Below are 18311 nucleotides of genomic sequence, written 5' to 3'. Positions count from 1 at the left end.
ACTTTGATAACTTTGGAGAACTGTGTGGCGGACAAAAGCGCACACATAGAGCAGTATCACCTGGTAGAGCCAGTGAAAGGTGAGAGTATGCCATCACTTGGCCGGAGCAGAAGATCTTCTTCCAGATGTATAATAGTAGAGGAGGACGATATCACGTTGAACAGGTTGCGCTGTGATAAATGAGAAGCCTTTTGTGTTCTAAAAAGGTTCTTTATTGTACCAACGCGTTTTGGCGTCATACCAGCGCCTTTATCAAAGTTAAAAATATCCAGTGCCGAAACGCGTTGGACCAATAAAGAACGATTTTGGAACACAAAAGGCTTCTCATTAACCGCAGCGCAACCCGTACAACGTGATATCGTCCTCCTCTACTACTTTGATGAATTTGGCACAATTAAGGAAATGTAGCCAAAAGCAAAACTGACTTCAAAAACTTTTTCTCATGATGAATCTCCCTTAAATGTTTGGTCTCCCTGCATCAACTCTAGAGAGCAAATTTGGTATTACTTTCTCCCCATTCATATCGTAGGTTGTCCATAGGACAGGTCCATCGGAGTGAGAGATGCTCTGGCCAAGAGATGAGGATCCTGGTTAGAGGAGAACACCACTATAATAACTCAGAATTCGTATATATGGAATTGGGATCTCTAGGAGAGCACGGCCATGACTGCAGTGGTTAGACTCTTTCCATATGGCTGCATCTTGCTTTTTAGGCTTAGTGGTCCTTTAAGTGCTTCACGAGACGACACAGGACAGCTGTGGTTTACAAGCGCTACTGTTGTGCGGCACACCCAGATCTGCATTCTTAGTTATAGCTTCTTAAATCTTTTATGTGAAAACAAATCATTGATTTTTGGGAATGTCTGAATCACACTGGCGAGTTCATGAACTAAGGTGAAGCTTTTATATAAACCATGTGCGCCGCTAACTCAAGTTCTGTATTTGTAATTATGAATATATTTTTTTTAGCACAATTTGTATTTGTAAGGACTTGTGTAGTAATTCCACCCACGAGCGGAAATTCTGGATTGGGTGGGATAGCCTCAGTACAAATGGCCCCCGAAGTGTTATATTTGGAAGAACATCGCCAATTTTTCCCCTACGATTGCTCTTATCTCGCCAGGGAATCTTATCTTTTTTGACAAAGACAAATTGGTCTGTAGTACTTAGGCTGCTCACCGCTAATAACTTTTTTGGTTTGTATTCGGGTACTTTCTGGTGCACTTTTTAAAGCTGTACAGTACAGGAGATCTGCTGAAGTTACTGAGGCTCTTTACTCAATATATGCAGCTCACACATAATATAGGCATATCGTCTTGCTAAATCACAAGATTAAAAGTGAATGTAAAAGTTCCTATCAGTCTTTAGATATGTATTGAACAGTCCATTGGCAGCCAGCCAGTGGAGAACTAGATTGGTATAAAATTCTGTACCTCCTCGTTACCCCGGGTGCCCGTGTGACTGGTTGTTTCTTAAACACCAACAACTTTCCCTTTGCTCTGGGTCTGGACATTAGCCATAGCAGAGGTCTTTGGTCATGGGCCAGTTCACTCTCCACGGTGCTACTCTGAGACAGTGCACCCATAAGAGTGTGGCTGGTTGGGTTGTGCAGTTGACATACAGGAGGAGCGCACATTCCTTGTAACTAGTGCAAGTGGCCATTACTCCAGTTTGTCTAGGGTGCTCGGGTATGCACTGAGTATCGCGGGTTCTCGAATGATATGTGTTCAGGTCCCCGCGGCCGCACGTTTCGCTACAAAACATGCAGGGATTGCCCGTGTTTGTCAGGCAATACCCGCGGCTGTGGGGCCCTGAACCTGTCACTCGAGCACCCGCGATACTCGGTGCATACCCAAGCACCCTAGGCAAACTCAACTAGCGAGTGCTCATCACTACTTGTAACTATGCTGTAAAATGAAGTTGCATTTTATTACTTTGCCTTAGGGCTTGTGCAGGCGACCATAATAATTGGACGAGTGCTATCCGTTGTTTTAACGGATAGCACTCGTCTCCATGTCAGATTTTTTTCTTGGATATTGTCTCTCCGAGGAAAATTGCATGCCAGAGTTTGATCTGATATTTGGATCACACTCGGCCATGCAAATCAAGGAGTCTGTGGAAAACATTGAACTGCACTCGGATGACATCGGTGTGCAGTCCTATTTCTGCGGCCTCACAGAATGGAGACATTTCTTTCTCTACCTTCCCCACATCCGAGAAAATCAGATCACACTTTGATCACGCTCTGATCAGAATCTAATCAAAGTGTGATTAGCTTAATCGACCCGATTCTCTCGGATGAGAGAATACACAGTTGTCTGCACCTACCCTTAAGGCTCGTGCACACGACCATATTTTTGGTCGGAGTGTGATCTGACAAAACATTGGATCGCACTTGGAGCAATGTTAATCTATGGGGCAGTGCACATGTCAGTTTTTTTCCACAGACCGAATCAGTCCGAGAGAAAAAAAAAAAATCACTGCATGTCCGAATTTGATATGATATTCGGATCTCACTCGGCCATGCAAGTAAATGAGTGCATGGAAATCATCAGACTGCACTCGGATGGCACAATGGAGAAGATGGAGAAATTTTGTTTTCCATCTTCTCCTCACAGATTCTCTCATCTGATCACGCTATGCTGACACTCTGTTCAGAGTTTGATCACAGTGTCATTTCCATAATAGGCACGATTGTCTCACTGGAGAGATTCTACGGCCGTCTACACCTAGGGGCCAAACATCAGATCCATGGGACCCAATGGCCAATAATTGGACACTGTTGCTCTGTTTACTTAGGATCTTATTTCTTGGTGAAAGAAATACTTGAAACTATTGAAAACACTTTTCCAGACAATGCTAAGGTTAGGTATTTTCACTTTATAAGTAGCAGTGAAGTGGTGATCAGAGACCCTGCTACCATTGCAGATGTGGCTTGTAGGAGTCCCGGGCAGAGACGGAGACCTATTCAGAGTGTCAGCCATATGAGGAGGAAGAATCCAATAAGTAATTAGATTATTTATAAACTTATCAAGCATAGCTATCTGTCTTGCCAAAATGCCCATGGGGTACTGAACACTACACTTACCACAAATTACAGAAGAGGAGCAGTGTTTTGAAGATCATCCAGTTATATAGACTCAAAGCAGACACTTGGGTTCTGCGCCAGCAAAACGGCATTACTGATGGAATACGGGTTTCCACAAATCATCCAATAACTTGTGCCAGGTAAGAAATCCTTGTCACCCTGGGAACATCTGACCTGTAAAGCCAGTAGATCAGCAGCGTTTCTCCTTGCCCCATAGTTGTCCCTCTTTTTGCTCCGTTGCTCTGACCTCTTGGTATACAATTACGCAGTGGCCATTTATTTGGCTGAAAGAACCGGAGGATTTTCTTACAGTCTGAAGACGCGATATGGACAAGTGCAAGCCTCCATTTATCACAGATCAATCAATAAAACCTGATGCACTTGGGATCAGATAGCAAAGAGGAGGGACGCGGGATACGAAGCCGACGAGTCACTATATTCCCCAAAGTAGGCTCAACAAGACATGAAGTTTTCCTTCTTTCACATGGAGGTTTTTTTTTTTGCATCTTTTTTGCTTGTAAAAAACACTGATTTTTATATTGTTTATGATATTTTTATACATGTTTTTTTTTACATACATTTCATTTCTGTACAGAACCATATAGAAAAATGCTTTAAAAAATACAATTAGAGCATGGGGCTTTGGAAGAAATGCCAGGGACCCCCCAAAAACACACTCAAGGTGCCTTCTTTTAGACTGTTTTTGATAAAGTTTTGTCCATATCAAGCAATCGCATCACAGCTTTAAAGGGAACCGGTCATGTAAAAAAAATGCTCTGAGAGCCCCGCTGCCAGGAGGAAATTAATTTTATTCTTCCCGGCAGCCTCAGGTTTTCAGTCATAGGGGTACGGCTTCAGTCACAGTTAGTACATAGTGAGCGGTGGCTGTAACCGCACCCCCGGCACTGACTGACAGCCGGCTCTAATGCTGAGGCAGCTGTAAGTCAGCACGGGGACTCGGTTACAGCTGCCACTCACTATATACTATCTGTGACTAAAGCCATGCCGGCCGCACCTCTATGACTAAGAGCCCCACTGCAGGGAGGAAATGAACTTTATTTCTCCCAGCAGCCTCGGGGTGACAGTCATAGGCCACACCCCTATGACTGACAGCCCAAGGCTGCTGGGAGGAATAAAGTTAATTTCCTTCCTGCAGTGGGGCTCTCAGTAAGGTGTCGGGCAGCTTCAAAATGCTATTAACCTGCAGACTAACCCCATATCTGCAGGTTAATAGTGTTTCTTTACATAACAGGTTCCCTTTAATCCATAAACCCCTTAAGGAAGCAGCCATTTTTTCCCCCACATTTGTTTATTCTTCCTCTTTTTCCATGAGCCATCACTTTTTTTAATTTTCCATCTCAATAGCCATTTGCAGGTTTGTTTTTTTGCAGGACGAGCAGTAGTTGTGAATGGCAGCATTTATTTTACCATATAATGTGGTAAAATTGTGAAAAAAAATCCAAGTAGAGTGAAATGGTGCAAAAAAATCCCTGCAATTCCTCTATTGGTTTTTGGGGTTTTACGTTGTTGATTGTATGGTAAAAATGATCTGGTAGTTCTCCAGGTCAGTACGATTACAGAAATACCGAACTTATACGTTTTTTTTTTTTTATTTTACTGCTTTTAAAAAATTCCAAACTTTTTTCAAGATTTTGTTTATGTCGCCATTTTCTGAGGCCCATGGTTTTCTTTTTAACATTTTTACATTGGTGCTGTGTGAGAGTTTGTTTTTTGAATACAGCGCTGTAATTTTTATTGGTACCATTTTTGGGTACAAAAGATATTTTGATCTCTTTTTATTGCATTTTTTGAATGGAAGTTGGGTGGTTGAAAAACTGCAATTCTGCCATATTGAGCTTTTTTTTTTCTTTACATTGTTTACCTTATTGGTTAATTTCGTAATTTTTACGGACACAAAATTGCATTAGCTCTAATTCAGACATCAGTATTTATGGGAAGTATTTCATCAGTAATTTTAAGCTATAATCAGAAGTGGCTCAAAAACCCAAAAGCGCTATGAATCTTTTATTATACTTTCTTTCTCTGTAGGATCAACTTCTGATTTTGGCTTAATGGGGTATTCCCTTCTCCAAGATCCTATCCCAATATGTAGTAGATGTAATAATAATAATATTAGCAAATACCTCCAATTAGAAAAATGTAGTATAGTTCTTCTGATTAGCTATGTTGCTTACCCCATGTACAGGGCATTGCAGTAGTTTAGACGTCTTTTGGAGCATTTTGCTATAGTTTTTGCTTAATAAAAAACTAACAGTTTCTTCATTATTCAACGGAGTGAAAGAAATAAACGGAAAACAGTAAAAAAAAAAGACTTCACAAAAACCATGGGAAAACCCACAAAAAAAACAACCGTTGGAAAAACGCTCAGGAAACGACTGTAAAAAAAAACGACACAAAAGACTATTTAGGATAAATAAAAAAAAAAAACAGTTTGCTGAAGGGTCTTCTTTTCTTTTCTTTTCTTAAAAGACATGGTGTGCACATAGCCTGTAATTGGTTTCAAATTTCGGCAATATTAATGCAATAAATTATGTATATGCCCCACGGTTACACACTATTATTTCACTCTCAAAATATATTCTGTACAGGCTGTAGATTTAACATAATTATTTTCAAATAAAAATTAATTTCTCATATTTTTGCGCCAGGGAAAACACATTTTTCCGGAAATTCAAAATGAATATTGTAAAAAAAAAAAAAAAATGTTATTGCTTCAGTGGCAGACTTTCTGAATCCCATAATAGTCCATCCACCAAGGAGACCATTTACAGCTTATGTGCTTCCTAAACACGTTATACAGTTACGGGGATCAGGAAAGCGCTGCAATTGGTTGGGTTCCAATTTCATTACACCTCGGAGTTGTTTTACCATGCGTTACACCACCTATTTAGAGCAGTAAGGCCCATGTATGCTTTGTATGACATCACTTGGCCCCATTTATAGAGCTGAGCGCAGGACGCCAGCGGCATAGTAAACATATGGTATTATAAAGTCTCTGAACTTCGCCAAGTTGCAACATTTACAAACTAAATCTTCTTATTGTCCCAGCCAAGTGTCTGACTGTGTGAAATTAATTCTCAATAGTAAAGTTTTAACTCCCAAGGGCTCATTTTGTAAAAGAGTGTGAGCACAAAATACATGTTCTGCATACCAAGCTAGTCATTAGACTAAGGGTACAGACAAAAAAAATCTGCTTTGGATTTCAGTGCAAAATCTGCGTCAAATACATTGCAAAATCTGCATGTTTAAGACGGGGTTCACAGTAATGAGAAAAAAAAAATAAAATTCTGCTCACCAAACTGGGCGTTGTATGTCCGGAGCTGCAAGAACCTCGCACGGATCAAGTCAAAGCAACTGCTTTATCATGAAGAAACTAGGAGAGGGTGATCCAGCGTGGAAGACAATAACCCAAATAAGTAAAACGTAACATTTTATATGACAATTAAAAGCTCTAGATATGGAATTGGCAATGGTGCAAGAGGGGTACTAGTAGAAGGACCTATGCGTTTCGGCTGAACACCTTACTTATGGTCAGGACCTACGCGTTTTGGCTGAACGCCTTACTCATGGTCAGGACCTTTGCGTTTTGGCTGAACACCTCACTCATGGTCAGGACCTACGCATTTTGGCTGAATGCCTTAATCATGATCAGGACGTACACGTTTTGGCTGAACGCCTTACTCATGGTCTGACCAGGATTAAGATGTTCAGCCGAAACACGTAGGTCCTGCTTGGTACTAGTACCTCTCTTGCACCATTGCCAATTCCATATCTGGAGCTTTTAATCATCATATTACATGTTAAGTTTTGCTTATCTGGATTATTGTCTTCCACGCTGGATCACTCTCTCCTAGTTTCTTCATGGAGTTCCCATTAGACCTCATTCGGATGTCTGTGTTCTTTTTTTGCATATGACCATTTTACATCATTGTATGGGATCAGATTCATTTTTGGTCCGTGTGTCCATTTTAACATTCTGTGTGACGTTCCATTTTTCTTGTTTGCAAAATATATAAACTTTAAAACCTCTCCTACCCAGATAGCACTGGGAAGACACAAAGATGGCACCCGTGTGCTGTCAGGTTTTAATTTTTATGTGCCCATTGATTTGAATAGGTGAGTTTGATGCATCATTTGAATCAAAAGTGGATGCCAACGGCTCCATTTTCTGTCAGGCACTAGGTCCTCAGAAAACACGGACAACTGATTAGCCCCTTAGACTATAAAGGGTAGACCTTCTATTTGTGACAAAAAACAGAATATGTAAGTGAAACATGGTCTTCTGGATCAGGCCTTATGTAAATACCCTCTACTAAGATCTCTGACGGGGTTTATATCTTTATACACAAAAATAACATTCAGATGTGCCCCTTTGGGGTATCCTGTTAAGAGAGTCCAAAATGTGAAACGTTGGACCTCCTTTCTGGCGGTTTTTGTCTAATCTGTAGGACGCAACAGCGTAATCTGCATCTACTGCGAACGCATTTGTTTTCCACAAAAAGAAACATTCACCATTGGAAAAGTTTAATCGAATTCAAGTTTCAACTTTAGGACTCTGTTTAGCTCATTAGAGTGAATGGAGGGGCACGTCTGAATACTGTTTCCCGGTATAAACATGTTAACCCCTAACAGATTTCTTAGCAGAGATTATTTACATAATGTGATCCAAGCCTTATGTAGGTTCATTTGTTGGGTTTACATGGGTTAGGTTGACATTTTTTCCGCAAAGACCCTATACAGCAAACGTTATTGAAGATAACTTACCGTCCCACCTTTGGGTCCTTTCTTTCCAGCTGGCCCTGGCATACCCTAAGAGGAAGAACAAAAATTACATTAAAATAAAAATTACATTTTTTTTATTTTTTTCACTGGTTTTAAAAATAAGTGTAAAATTCGGAGACAGCATACCGAGCACCTGTTTAGCGCTCATGTATTTCATTGCACTTTAGATAAGAATAGAACAAACGTACTCGTTCGCCTTCAGATCCGGGAGGTCCTGGCACCCCAGGTATTCCAATAAAGCCCTAAAATAAATACAGAATTTCTTTTTATATTACAAGCTTAAACATACAAATATTACACAGTCTACTATCATGGATCCACTAAAACAACTCCACGTCTTCGAGGGTTGACAACCTTGAGTATGTCAAAACTCTACTGGAAAATACAGAATGGAATACACAAGTCATGCATGAAAATATCCTGGAGGTATAGAAAGAAACATCTGCTGGGAGAGTGGACTTGTTAAATGTGTATCATTCATACAGGAGATATGTCATAAATATAATTATTTCACCCGGTAATGTCTACTGTGGTTTTCGAAGCTGCCAAGCTCGGGGCAGATATGAAATGTTAATCGTCACTTGTAGACAACTTCCCCCCCATACAAATATGTTACTAAGCCTCTCGATGGAGAATAATCCTTCTCCGTCCACGATGTGATTGTTGTGTTTGTACATGCAGAATCCAGGGCTGCCATAACTTGCTCAGGTTTCCGTTCTTCGTGTAGTGTTAACTAATCCGGTGATTGACAACTCACTTGTGTCGTAAGGGTGGCAAAGTGCGACGTGTAACCGTGATTAATTCATTGGACTGGAGATTAGTCAGCAAGGTTGAGGTTCTTCATGTGTTCCCGTCTGTGTCTGCTCGGTGACTTATAGGTCTCCCTTCTAACTAAAGAGATGACTATCAGTTGATATTTATGATATAAGATCAAATGTAAATTAAAGTACACCTGTCACCTGCCACTTATACCTATTTTAAAGTGACGGGAATGTAGGAGATTCACCAAGATCCAGTGACATCTCCAAGGGTCCGTGTTCCTTTGACGTATTGTTAGATCATATAAAGACTGGTGAATGGACTAAGAGATAGGGGTGAACATAAAAAAGTGTCCCCATTAGCTAGGGGGGCCCAAGGAGACCTTAAAAGCAGATAGCGGCTGCGTTACCTCCCTGCTTCCTGGTCTAATTCCCGGTTGTCCTGTTCTTAGAGGGCCAGCGTATGCACCTGCTAAGATTCCCTCAGCCAATAGCTGGAGGCACCTTGTTTAAAAGACACCCTGCCAAATAGGGAGGGGCCGAAACAACATTAAGTCATTAGGTAGTGTGGTGTTCTACTGGTGAGTTGTGAGGTCCCTTGGTCCTGGTGTGGCCAGTGTCCTGAACCTGAAGTCCCTCGTCCTTGTGTGGCCAGTCCTGAACCCATAGTCCCTGGTCCTTGCGTGGCCAGTCCTGAATTCCGATCTCAGTAACCCTGGGTTTAGATGACTATATTGCAAAGTCCTTATACAGACCACAATACCTGAACTGACCGAAGGACTTTCGACCCGAACTTACAGCTTCATAGGCTTCATATGAGACTTCAAGTTTGGTTGGGAGACCGGCGGTCAGTCCAGGTATTGCGGTTTGTATACGGACTGTCAAATACGCCAGTCTGAACCTAAGTCCACATGAAAGTATTTGTGGTCTGGGTGCTGTCCGTGTGCCCAAGTTACTGCAAAAGGACAGCACATGGACCAATGTTAGCCTATATACTAGTGCACATGGGCAACTTTCCACACTGACCTCAGGTTCAAGGGAAAAAAAATTCACAACATGCGCTAGTCTGGTCCGATTTACGAAATAGTTGGTAGCTGTTGCACCTGTTCGCCATGCGGATAAGCACGCGGAGCCAAATACATCCGCAATTTGTGGACATGACTGGTCTGCAAAGTTCAGCTTTAATCTGAATTTAGCCTCAGTCATGGCATAGGACTACAATATGCCATCATTTAACAGTGCTCCCATGCTTCAGGAGAAACAAAAAAAACACTCTGAAGGAAAAGTAGCCCTGAAATAGAATTGTTGGGGGTCGAATGCCCGGTGATGGTCCATTCTGGATGAGAATATTCTTTACTATTGCAATTAGGCTGGAGTCACATGAGCGTATAACACGGCCAAGTGCAATGTGATAAAACATCGCATAGCATTGAGCAGCACGGTGACTCAGTGGTTAGCACTGCACGGTGGCTCAGTGGTTAGCACTGTAGCCTTGCAGCACTGGGGTCCTGGGCTCAAATCCCACTAAGGACAACATCTGCAAGGAGTTTGTATGTTCTCCCCGTGTTTGCGTGGGTTTCCTCCAGGTTCTCCGGATTCTTCCCACCCTCCAAAGACATACTGATTGGGTATTTAGATTGTGAGCCCCGATGGGGACAGTGCCCATAATGTCTGTGAAGTGCTGTGGAATTAATGGCGCTATATAAGTGTGTAAAATAAATAAATAGCGCTGGGCCCAATGTTAATCTATGGGGCAGCTCAGATCTGCGATTATTTTCTCATGCCGATTCGGCATGAAAGAATAGTCGCAGCGTACTGCGATTGCATCCGAGAATCAGATCGCACTCACTCATACGAGTCTATGGGTGCGGGTGAAATATGTCATCCGAGTGCAGTGCGATTACCACAGATGCCAGCAATGGAGGAGATGGAGAAATTACTTTCTCCGTCTCCTCCGCACCTGTGCTGTGATTCTCTCATGCGAGAGGATCGGAGCACATTGCACTGATGCTCGGTTCACGCTCGCAGCACATTTTGAGCTGAGTGTCGCATCGGATGCTATACGCTAATGTGACCGTGGCCTTAATATGACACTCCAACTGTGGAGCCCCTTTAAATATTTATATAAACTGCAATTCCCTAAACCTATATTGCTACTTTATCTTGATCTTTTCTAGCAATGACCTGACGCGCCATGGAGAATCTAGTTGCTGACCTATCTGCAGCCAGTATTCTGATGATCTGAGTACCAGTGATCCTGACATTTCTCATAGGACCTGTTTGCTATTTTTCATGATCTCGAAATGGACGGTGGACAAGACTAGAAAATGTGTTGCATGCGATCAACTGGTTGAAGACACACATATGATTTTTTGAACATAACCTTCTGAATCTTTCGTCGGCTTTTTACATCCAAAACGTGCCCCAGGCAGAACATTTTTTTCTGTTTTTTTTTTTTTTAAATCTTTGTTTTTTCACATTCGAGATGGGTTTTTCTTTGAAGCACGTATCAATCCCCTTCCTCCTGTCTAATTTCCCATTAAAAATCATAGGTATTTGAATGGAGATATTCCCTTCTTTCTGACATTTACTTAAGTCACCGTTCTGTAGTTATCAGTCACCAGGCATCACACATGATCATTACATCTCAACACTTCACACATGCCAAAAAATGCAGCAACTTACTCCAATCCCTTTAGGGCCTGGGATTCCTTCTGGTCCTGCTAAGCCCTGTTATAAAAGATACAGTATGTCAGAGCTTCCTATGGAGACAGTTGTGTTATTCTCTCATGTATACAATGAGTATGTTGCCTCTAGTGAAAACCACTAACCCACAAATAGACTCATCAGTATTAGTTACTCTGCCCGCGCAAAGTCGCGTCGGTCGGGGTTATCTAATGTGGAAAACTTCCAGAGTGAGAAACTCCCACACGTTTTATTAATTGGAAGTTTGTATCTTATAGGAAGAAAGTGATTGTCATAAATGTATCTAAAGAACACCTGCTAGATATCGTATTAGAGGGGTTACATAAAAAAAGCTTAAAGGGGATGTCTGGGACTTATATGGATAGGATAATCAATATCAGATCAGTAAAGGTTTCACACCCGGAGCCCCTACTGATCAGCTGCCGCAGCTCCCGCTGTGGGCGGATGTACACACCACAGCTCCATGCACAGTGTAGTGGTGGCTCCTGGGTACTGCAGTTTAGTTCTTATTGAAGTGAATATGAGCTGAGCTGCAGTACCCAAGAATGACCACTCATGGCACTGTGCTGTACTGCCGCTATACACTGTGAACATACAGCCTCAGTGGAAACCGCAAACAGCTGATTAGTAAGGGTGTCGGATCCCCAGTCATCAGATGTTGGTGAATAAGTCCAGGACATTCCCTTTAAGCATTGTATACTAAGTCCTGGACATCACCTTTAAGCATTGTATACTAAGTCCAGGACATCCCCTGTATGCATTGTATACTAAGTCCAGGACATCCCCTTTATGCATTGTATACTAAGTCCAGGACATTCCCTTTAAGCATTGTATACTAAGTCCTGGACATCCCGTTTATGCAATGTATACTAAGTCCTGGACATCCCCTTTAAGCATTGTATACTAAGCCCTGAACATCCCCTTTACGCATTGTATACTAAGCCCTGAACATCCCCTATACGCATTGTATACTAAGTCCTGGACATCCCCTTTACGCATTGTATACTAAGTCCTGGACATCCCCTTTAAGCATTGTATACTAAGCCCTGAACATCCCCTTTACGCATTGTATACTAAGTCCTGGACATCCCCTTTAAGCATTGTATACTAAGTCCTGGACATCCCCTTTACGCATGGTATACTAAGTCCTGGACATCCCCTTTACGCATGGTATACTAAGTCCTGGACATCCCCTTTACGCATGGTATACCAAGTCCTGGACATCCCCTTTACGCATTGTATACTAAGCCCTGGACATTCCCTTTAAGCATTGTATACTAAGTCCTGGACATCCCCTTTAAGCATTGTATACTAAGCCCTGAACATCCCCTTTACGCATTTTATACTAAGTCCTGGACATCCCTTTTAAGCACTGTATACTAAGTAATAAACATCCCCTTTAAGCATTGTATACTAAGCCCTGGACATCGCCTTTACGCATTGTATACTGGAATATTATGCAACCTTTTAGCTTTAGAACTAGAATTCTGGCATAAAAAGCTTTGAAAAGTTGCAAAATATTTGTGTAAGGCGACTTGCGTGCAAATCGAAATCTACAGTCATGGCCAAAAGTATTGAGAATGAGACAAATAGTAATTTTTCCAAAGTTTACTGCTTCATTTTTTGTGATGGCAATTTGCATATACTCCTGAATGTCAAAGAGTGATCAGCTTAACAGCAATTACTGTACTTGCAAAGTCAATATTTGCCCAGAAAATGAACTTTAACCCCCAAAACACATTTCAACATCATTGCAGTCCTGCCTTAAAAGGAGCAGCTAACATCGTTTTAGTGATTGATCCATTAACACAGGTGTGGGTGTTGATGAGGACAGGGCTGGCGATCAATCAGTCATGACTAAGTAAGAATGACATCACTGGACACTTTAAAAGGAGGCTGGTTCTTGGTATCATTGTTTCTCTTCAGTTAACCATGGTTATCTCTAAAGAAACACGTGCAGCCATCATTGCACTGCACAAAAATGGCCTAACAGGGAAGAGTATCGCAGCTACAAAGATTGCACCTCAGTCAACAATCTATCGCATCATCAAGAACTTCAAGGAGAGAGCTTCCATTGTTGTTAAAAAGGCTCCAGGGCGGCCAAGAAAGACCAGCAAGCGCCAGGACCGTATCTTAAAACTGTTTCAGCTGCGGGATCGGACTACCAGCAGTGCCGAGCTTGCTCAGGAATGGCAGCAGGCTGGTGTGAGTGCTTCTGCACGCACTGTGAGGCGGAGACTCTTTGAGCAAGGGCTGGTTTCAAGGAGGGCAGCAAAGAAGCCACTTCTCTCCAGAAAAAACATCAGGGACCGACTGATATTCTGCAAAAGGTACAGGGAGTGGACTGCTGAGGACTGAGGCAAAGTCATTTTCTCTGATGAATCCCCTTTTCGATTGTTTGGGACATCTGGAAAACAGCTTATTCAGAGAAGAAGAGGTGAGCGCTACTGACTCGCCCCCTGGGCCGTGGGGCACGCGGATCCGGGCAATAGGGGAACGATGGGGGTAGTAGTGGCGGCCCGGTCCCGCGGCTCAGGGTGGTCAGACCAATGGTAGTCTGCTACGTGCTTCAGATAATGTCCGACTACGCCACCCGTGAATTGCGGTTATTAGGAACCGCCGCTGCAAGGCAGTCCGCTGGGGCTGATGATGAATGCAGCTGGGATGGTGTGACTCCCCACGGGAAGAGAACGGCCCCAGGGCAGTGTAGTGGATGGTGGGAGTGATGGTGGTGAGAGTCCCAGTACCGGTAGTGCCGGAGGAGCGAAAAAGCACACAGACAACGTACTGCAGTCCAGGGTCTTTACTCACGGTTAATATCCAAGTCACTTCTGCAGGGAATGACTGCCCGAGCCATGCTGCGTCCACCAGGTGAGGGGCTCGGTCAACTCCCAGGCAGTTCAGGAGCATGGCACAGGACCCCCTTTAATCCTTTCTCTGGCCTGCTTCACCAGTGACCCACTTTTGTCCAGCTGCCGCGGACTTGTGCGGGTAAACGTGGGCCCCGTCCTCCGCTGTCCTATATGGTGCCTTCCTAGCAGGTTTGATGAGGTGTCGCACCAATAAATGATCACGACGACCGGTCTTTGGCTGAGGGTAGTTTCTCCTCCACCAACTTGGGATCCGGTACCCTTAATCTGCCTGACCCTTCATCCTGGATTCTCGTGGGTTCTTAGGGTCCCTTCCACCTTCTTGTTCCTGAGCCCTTCTGTTTCTTACTCTCTTTCTTTGCAGTTCCTTTCTGTTTCTGTTCCTTTCTGTTCCTTTCTCTTGGAGCTGAGAAGAGCCAAAATCTCAGCTCCCCTTCACCTCCTCCTCGGCCTCTCACTAGGCCCTTCTGGAGTAGAGCTCCTACAGAGCCTCTACTCCCTGTCTTCTCCTCTCTGGACAGAACCTAGATCTAAGATGGTGCCCACCTTTTATACCTCCCTCTGACCATGAGCCCAGTTGACCAGCAACCAATGAGCTCCTTCCTACGCTCAGGAACCAACCCCTATCTGCTCCTACAGCACTGGGTGTTCCACCCCCCTCCCCACTCCAGGCAGGGACATAGTCGGTCGTGCCTGCACTTCTGTCTAGTGGGAGCACCGTTGAGCTGTCCCTCGGAAATGGGGTGTGTGTGCTGTATGCAGCTAACTGAGCCCTGGTCCATACTCCATCCTTACCCGGGAGTGGAATATCACACCTCTGGTCTGAGGTGCAATACCCCTGTAGCGGCCGAGCCCTCGGGGCGCTACACTACCACCAGTCTTGTCTCATGCCAACTGTAAAGCATCCTGAAACCATTCATGTGTGGGGTTGCTTCTCAGCCAAGGGAATCAGCTCACTCACAGTCTTGCCTAAAAACACAGCCATGAATAAAGAATGGTACCAGAATGTCCTCCAAGAGCAACTTCTCCCAACCGTCCAAGAGCAGTTTGGCGCCCAACAATGCCTTTTCCAGCATGATGGAGCACCTTGCCATAAAGCAAAGGTGATAACTAAATGGCTCATGGAACAAAACATAGAGATTTTGGGTCCATGGCCTGGAAACTCCCCAGATCTTAATCCCATTGAGAACTTGTGGTCAATCATCAAGAGACGGGTGGACAAACAAAAACCAACTAATTCTGGCAAAATGCAAGCATTGATTATGCAAGAATGGACTGCTATCAGTCAGGATTTGGTCCAAAAGTTGATTGAGAGCATGCCAGGGAGAATTACAGAGGTCTTGAAGAAGAAGGGGCAACACTGCAAATATTGACTTGCTGCATTAACTCATTCTAACTGTCAATATAACCTATTGGTACTCATAATTAGTGTTGAGCATTCCGATACTGTAATATCGGGTATCGGCCGATATTCGCGGTATCGGAATTCCGATACTTAATTCCGATACTTTTACAATATCGAATACCGGAATCGGAAGTTCCCATAATGCCTGCGCTCTGCAGTGTCTGTGAAGGATGACAAGCTGGATGGCAGAGCTCAGCTGAGATCCAGCCTGTCATCAGAATGCCATCCCAGCGGGGGAGAATTCTCCTGATTGTTTAAAAGCCGGCGCGCTGTAAAAAGCCGCCGGCTTTTAAACAATCACACAGCCCCATACTGCTTCCCCGCAGCCTCCCACCCCGATCCTCCGCTCCCCTCGCCACCTCCAATCCCAATCGTAAATTAGGACCGGGCGGGGAGCGCAGCACCAAGGAGCGAAGGACCCGGGCGGGGAAGCCGGCAGTGAAAAGACTTCACCGCCGGCTTTCCCGTTCTGTGCTGCGCTTTCCCGCCGGTTATTTCAAATGAACAGCTGAGGTATCAGCTGATGCCGATCAGCTGTTAATTTGAAGTAGCCGCGGTGCCCTCAGAGGGTTCATGTGAGTTCATGCTTGACTGCATCTCGATGTAGCAGAGCTGGAGCTGTCCTGGGAACCATGGAAAGGTAAGGATGATGTTGCTTTATTATTTTTCTTTTATTGCAGGAGATCGTTGGCTTCAGCTGGAATGGGCGTGATGGTAAGTATGGTTTAATTTAGAACAATAAAGAATTGTGTGTTTATTTCAATTAAAGGACTTTATTCTGGGTGTTTGTGTTTTTCTTTAACTTTGACTATGGGGTTAGTAATGGGGGTGTCTTATAGACGCCTCTCCATTACTAACCTGGGTTTGATGTCATCTGGCATTATAAGCTGACATCAACCCCAGCCCTATTACCCCACTGCCACCGCTACAGGGCAGTGGGAAGAGCGAGGCTAAGTGCCAGAATTGGCGCATCCTATGGATGCGCCATTTCTGGGGCGGCTGACGGCTGGTGTTTCTAGCCTGGGAGGGGGCCAATATTCATGGCACCCTTCCTGGGCTATTAAAATCAGCCCCCAGCTGTCTGCCTAGCCTTTGCTAGCTATTAAATTAGGGGGGACCCCACGTTATTTTTTTGGGGGGGTTCCCCCATTTTAATAGCTAGTAAAGGCTAGGTATTCAGCTGGGGGCTGATATTAGTTGCCTGGGAAGCTCCGTGGGTATTACCCCCTTCCCAGGCTTCAAACATTTGCCCCAGCTGTCTGCTTAACCTCCGCTAGAGCCAAAAATTAAGGGGAACCCCACGCCAATTTTTTTTTAAATAAATCCTTTATTTTAACACTAAATGACAAGTACAGTAATCAACTGTCACTGTACTTCATATATATGTGACTGACATGTTTCTATCTATCTAATCTATGTATGATTCTCTATTCTTTCTATTCTAAATTGTCAGGTACAGATGCTGAATTGCCGGCCGGCTTTCTTAAAGAGACGGTGCACGAAAACACTAATATTTTTTTTTAAATAAATCCTTTACACTAAATGACAAGTACAGTAAGCAGCACTGTCACTGTACTTCATATATATGTGACTGACATGGTTCTATCTACCTAATCTATGTGTGAAGCTCTATTCTTTCTGTTGTAAATTGTCGGGTACCGGTGAATGCCGCTGATGAATTGCCGGCTTTTCATGTCATTCTACATTATTCTTAGTTGTTTTACTTCATGTAGAATTAACCTACAAGGAAAGAAAGGGTTTATTTTCATTCCGATATTTGTGTCCCATTGACTTGCATTGGTTTCCGGTATCGGAATCGGCGATATCCGATACTTTTTGGGTATCGGCCGATCCAATCCGATACGATATTTCCTGATATCGGAAGGTATCGCTCAACACTACTCATAATATGATTGCAATTATATTTCTGTATGTGATATAAACATCAGACAAACACTAATAAAAACCAGAGGCCAGCAGATCATGTGAAAATATAATTTTGGTGTTATTCTCAAAACTTTTGGCCATGACTGTATATGTAACAAGAGCATCTGAATAATTGCCCTGCGCTACAAGTCATATATACAAAATCACACAACCCTACCTACATACGTTCACGGCTCTCCAACACTTTGTAAATAAGATTTTTGCCTCGGTTTCTCATTTTGCGCTCATCTCATGTAAAAGTCATATTTAACTATTACAACGCTGTCATTTGTTACACTGTATGGCTGTTCATACTCAGCCCATAACGGTTAAGCACAGTTACTGCACCTGCCTGCCAGGGAAACCGTGTGCCCCTGCGTTGCCATCCAGCCCAGGAATGCCCTAGAAGAAGTATAGAAGAAAAACACAATTACCATTAATGAGTAACAATGGATTCGCTTTGTGTGTAATATCCAGCAGACACCTGGAAAGGAAACGCCATGTTGCAATATGAACAGTTACTACAGTCTTGTTACATGTGGGAACACTTGCTCCTTTCAGTGTATCCATTTTATACACTGTGCTTCTAATTACATCCTAATAAAGCCCTGATTAACATAAGAATACCATTGCCCTGAGGACTGGTCATGTGCAAACATTAGAAGGCTGGCATAGGAGATTTCCATTGATTTCAAATTATATTGCTTTAATTAGCATTTTTAACTACAAGGTTTTTCCATTTCAGCATATGAAGG

At 43.3% G+C, this 18311-nt stretch overlaps 1 protein-coding gene across 2 annotated transcripts in view; it reads right to left on the bottom strand.

Annotated features, from left to right (window-relative positions):
- Nucleotides 1-18311, bottom strand: part of COL24A1 (collagen type XXIV alpha 1 chain) — a 322172-nt gene that overhangs the window by 150888 nt on the left and 152973 nt on the right. For both annotated transcript variants that reach the window (XM_073643550.1, XM_073643551.1), the window contains exons 9-12: nucleotides 17905-17958; nucleotides 11335-11379; nucleotides 8080-8133; nucleotides 7874-7918 (exon numbers count right to left, since the gene is read on the bottom strand). In XM_073643550.1, coding sequence (XP_073499651.1) covers nucleotides 7874-7918; nucleotides 8080-8133; nucleotides 11335-11379; nucleotides 17905-17958 — 198 coding nt within the window. The remainder of the gene's footprint in view (nucleotides 1-7873; nucleotides 7919-8079; nucleotides 8134-11334; nucleotides 11380-17904; nucleotides 17959-18311) is intronic.

Source organism: Phyllobates terribilis, unplaced genomic scaffold (assembly GCF_046119375.1).
Source record: "Phyllobates terribilis strain yellow unplaced genomic scaffold, ASM4611937v1 Scaffold_8__6_contigs__length_399053987, whole genome shotgun sequence".
NCBI lineage: Eukaryota > Metazoa > Chordata > Amphibia > Anura > Dendrobatidae > Phyllobates > Phyllobates terribilis.
This window is presented reverse-complemented; position numbering and strand designations above follow the sequence as displayed.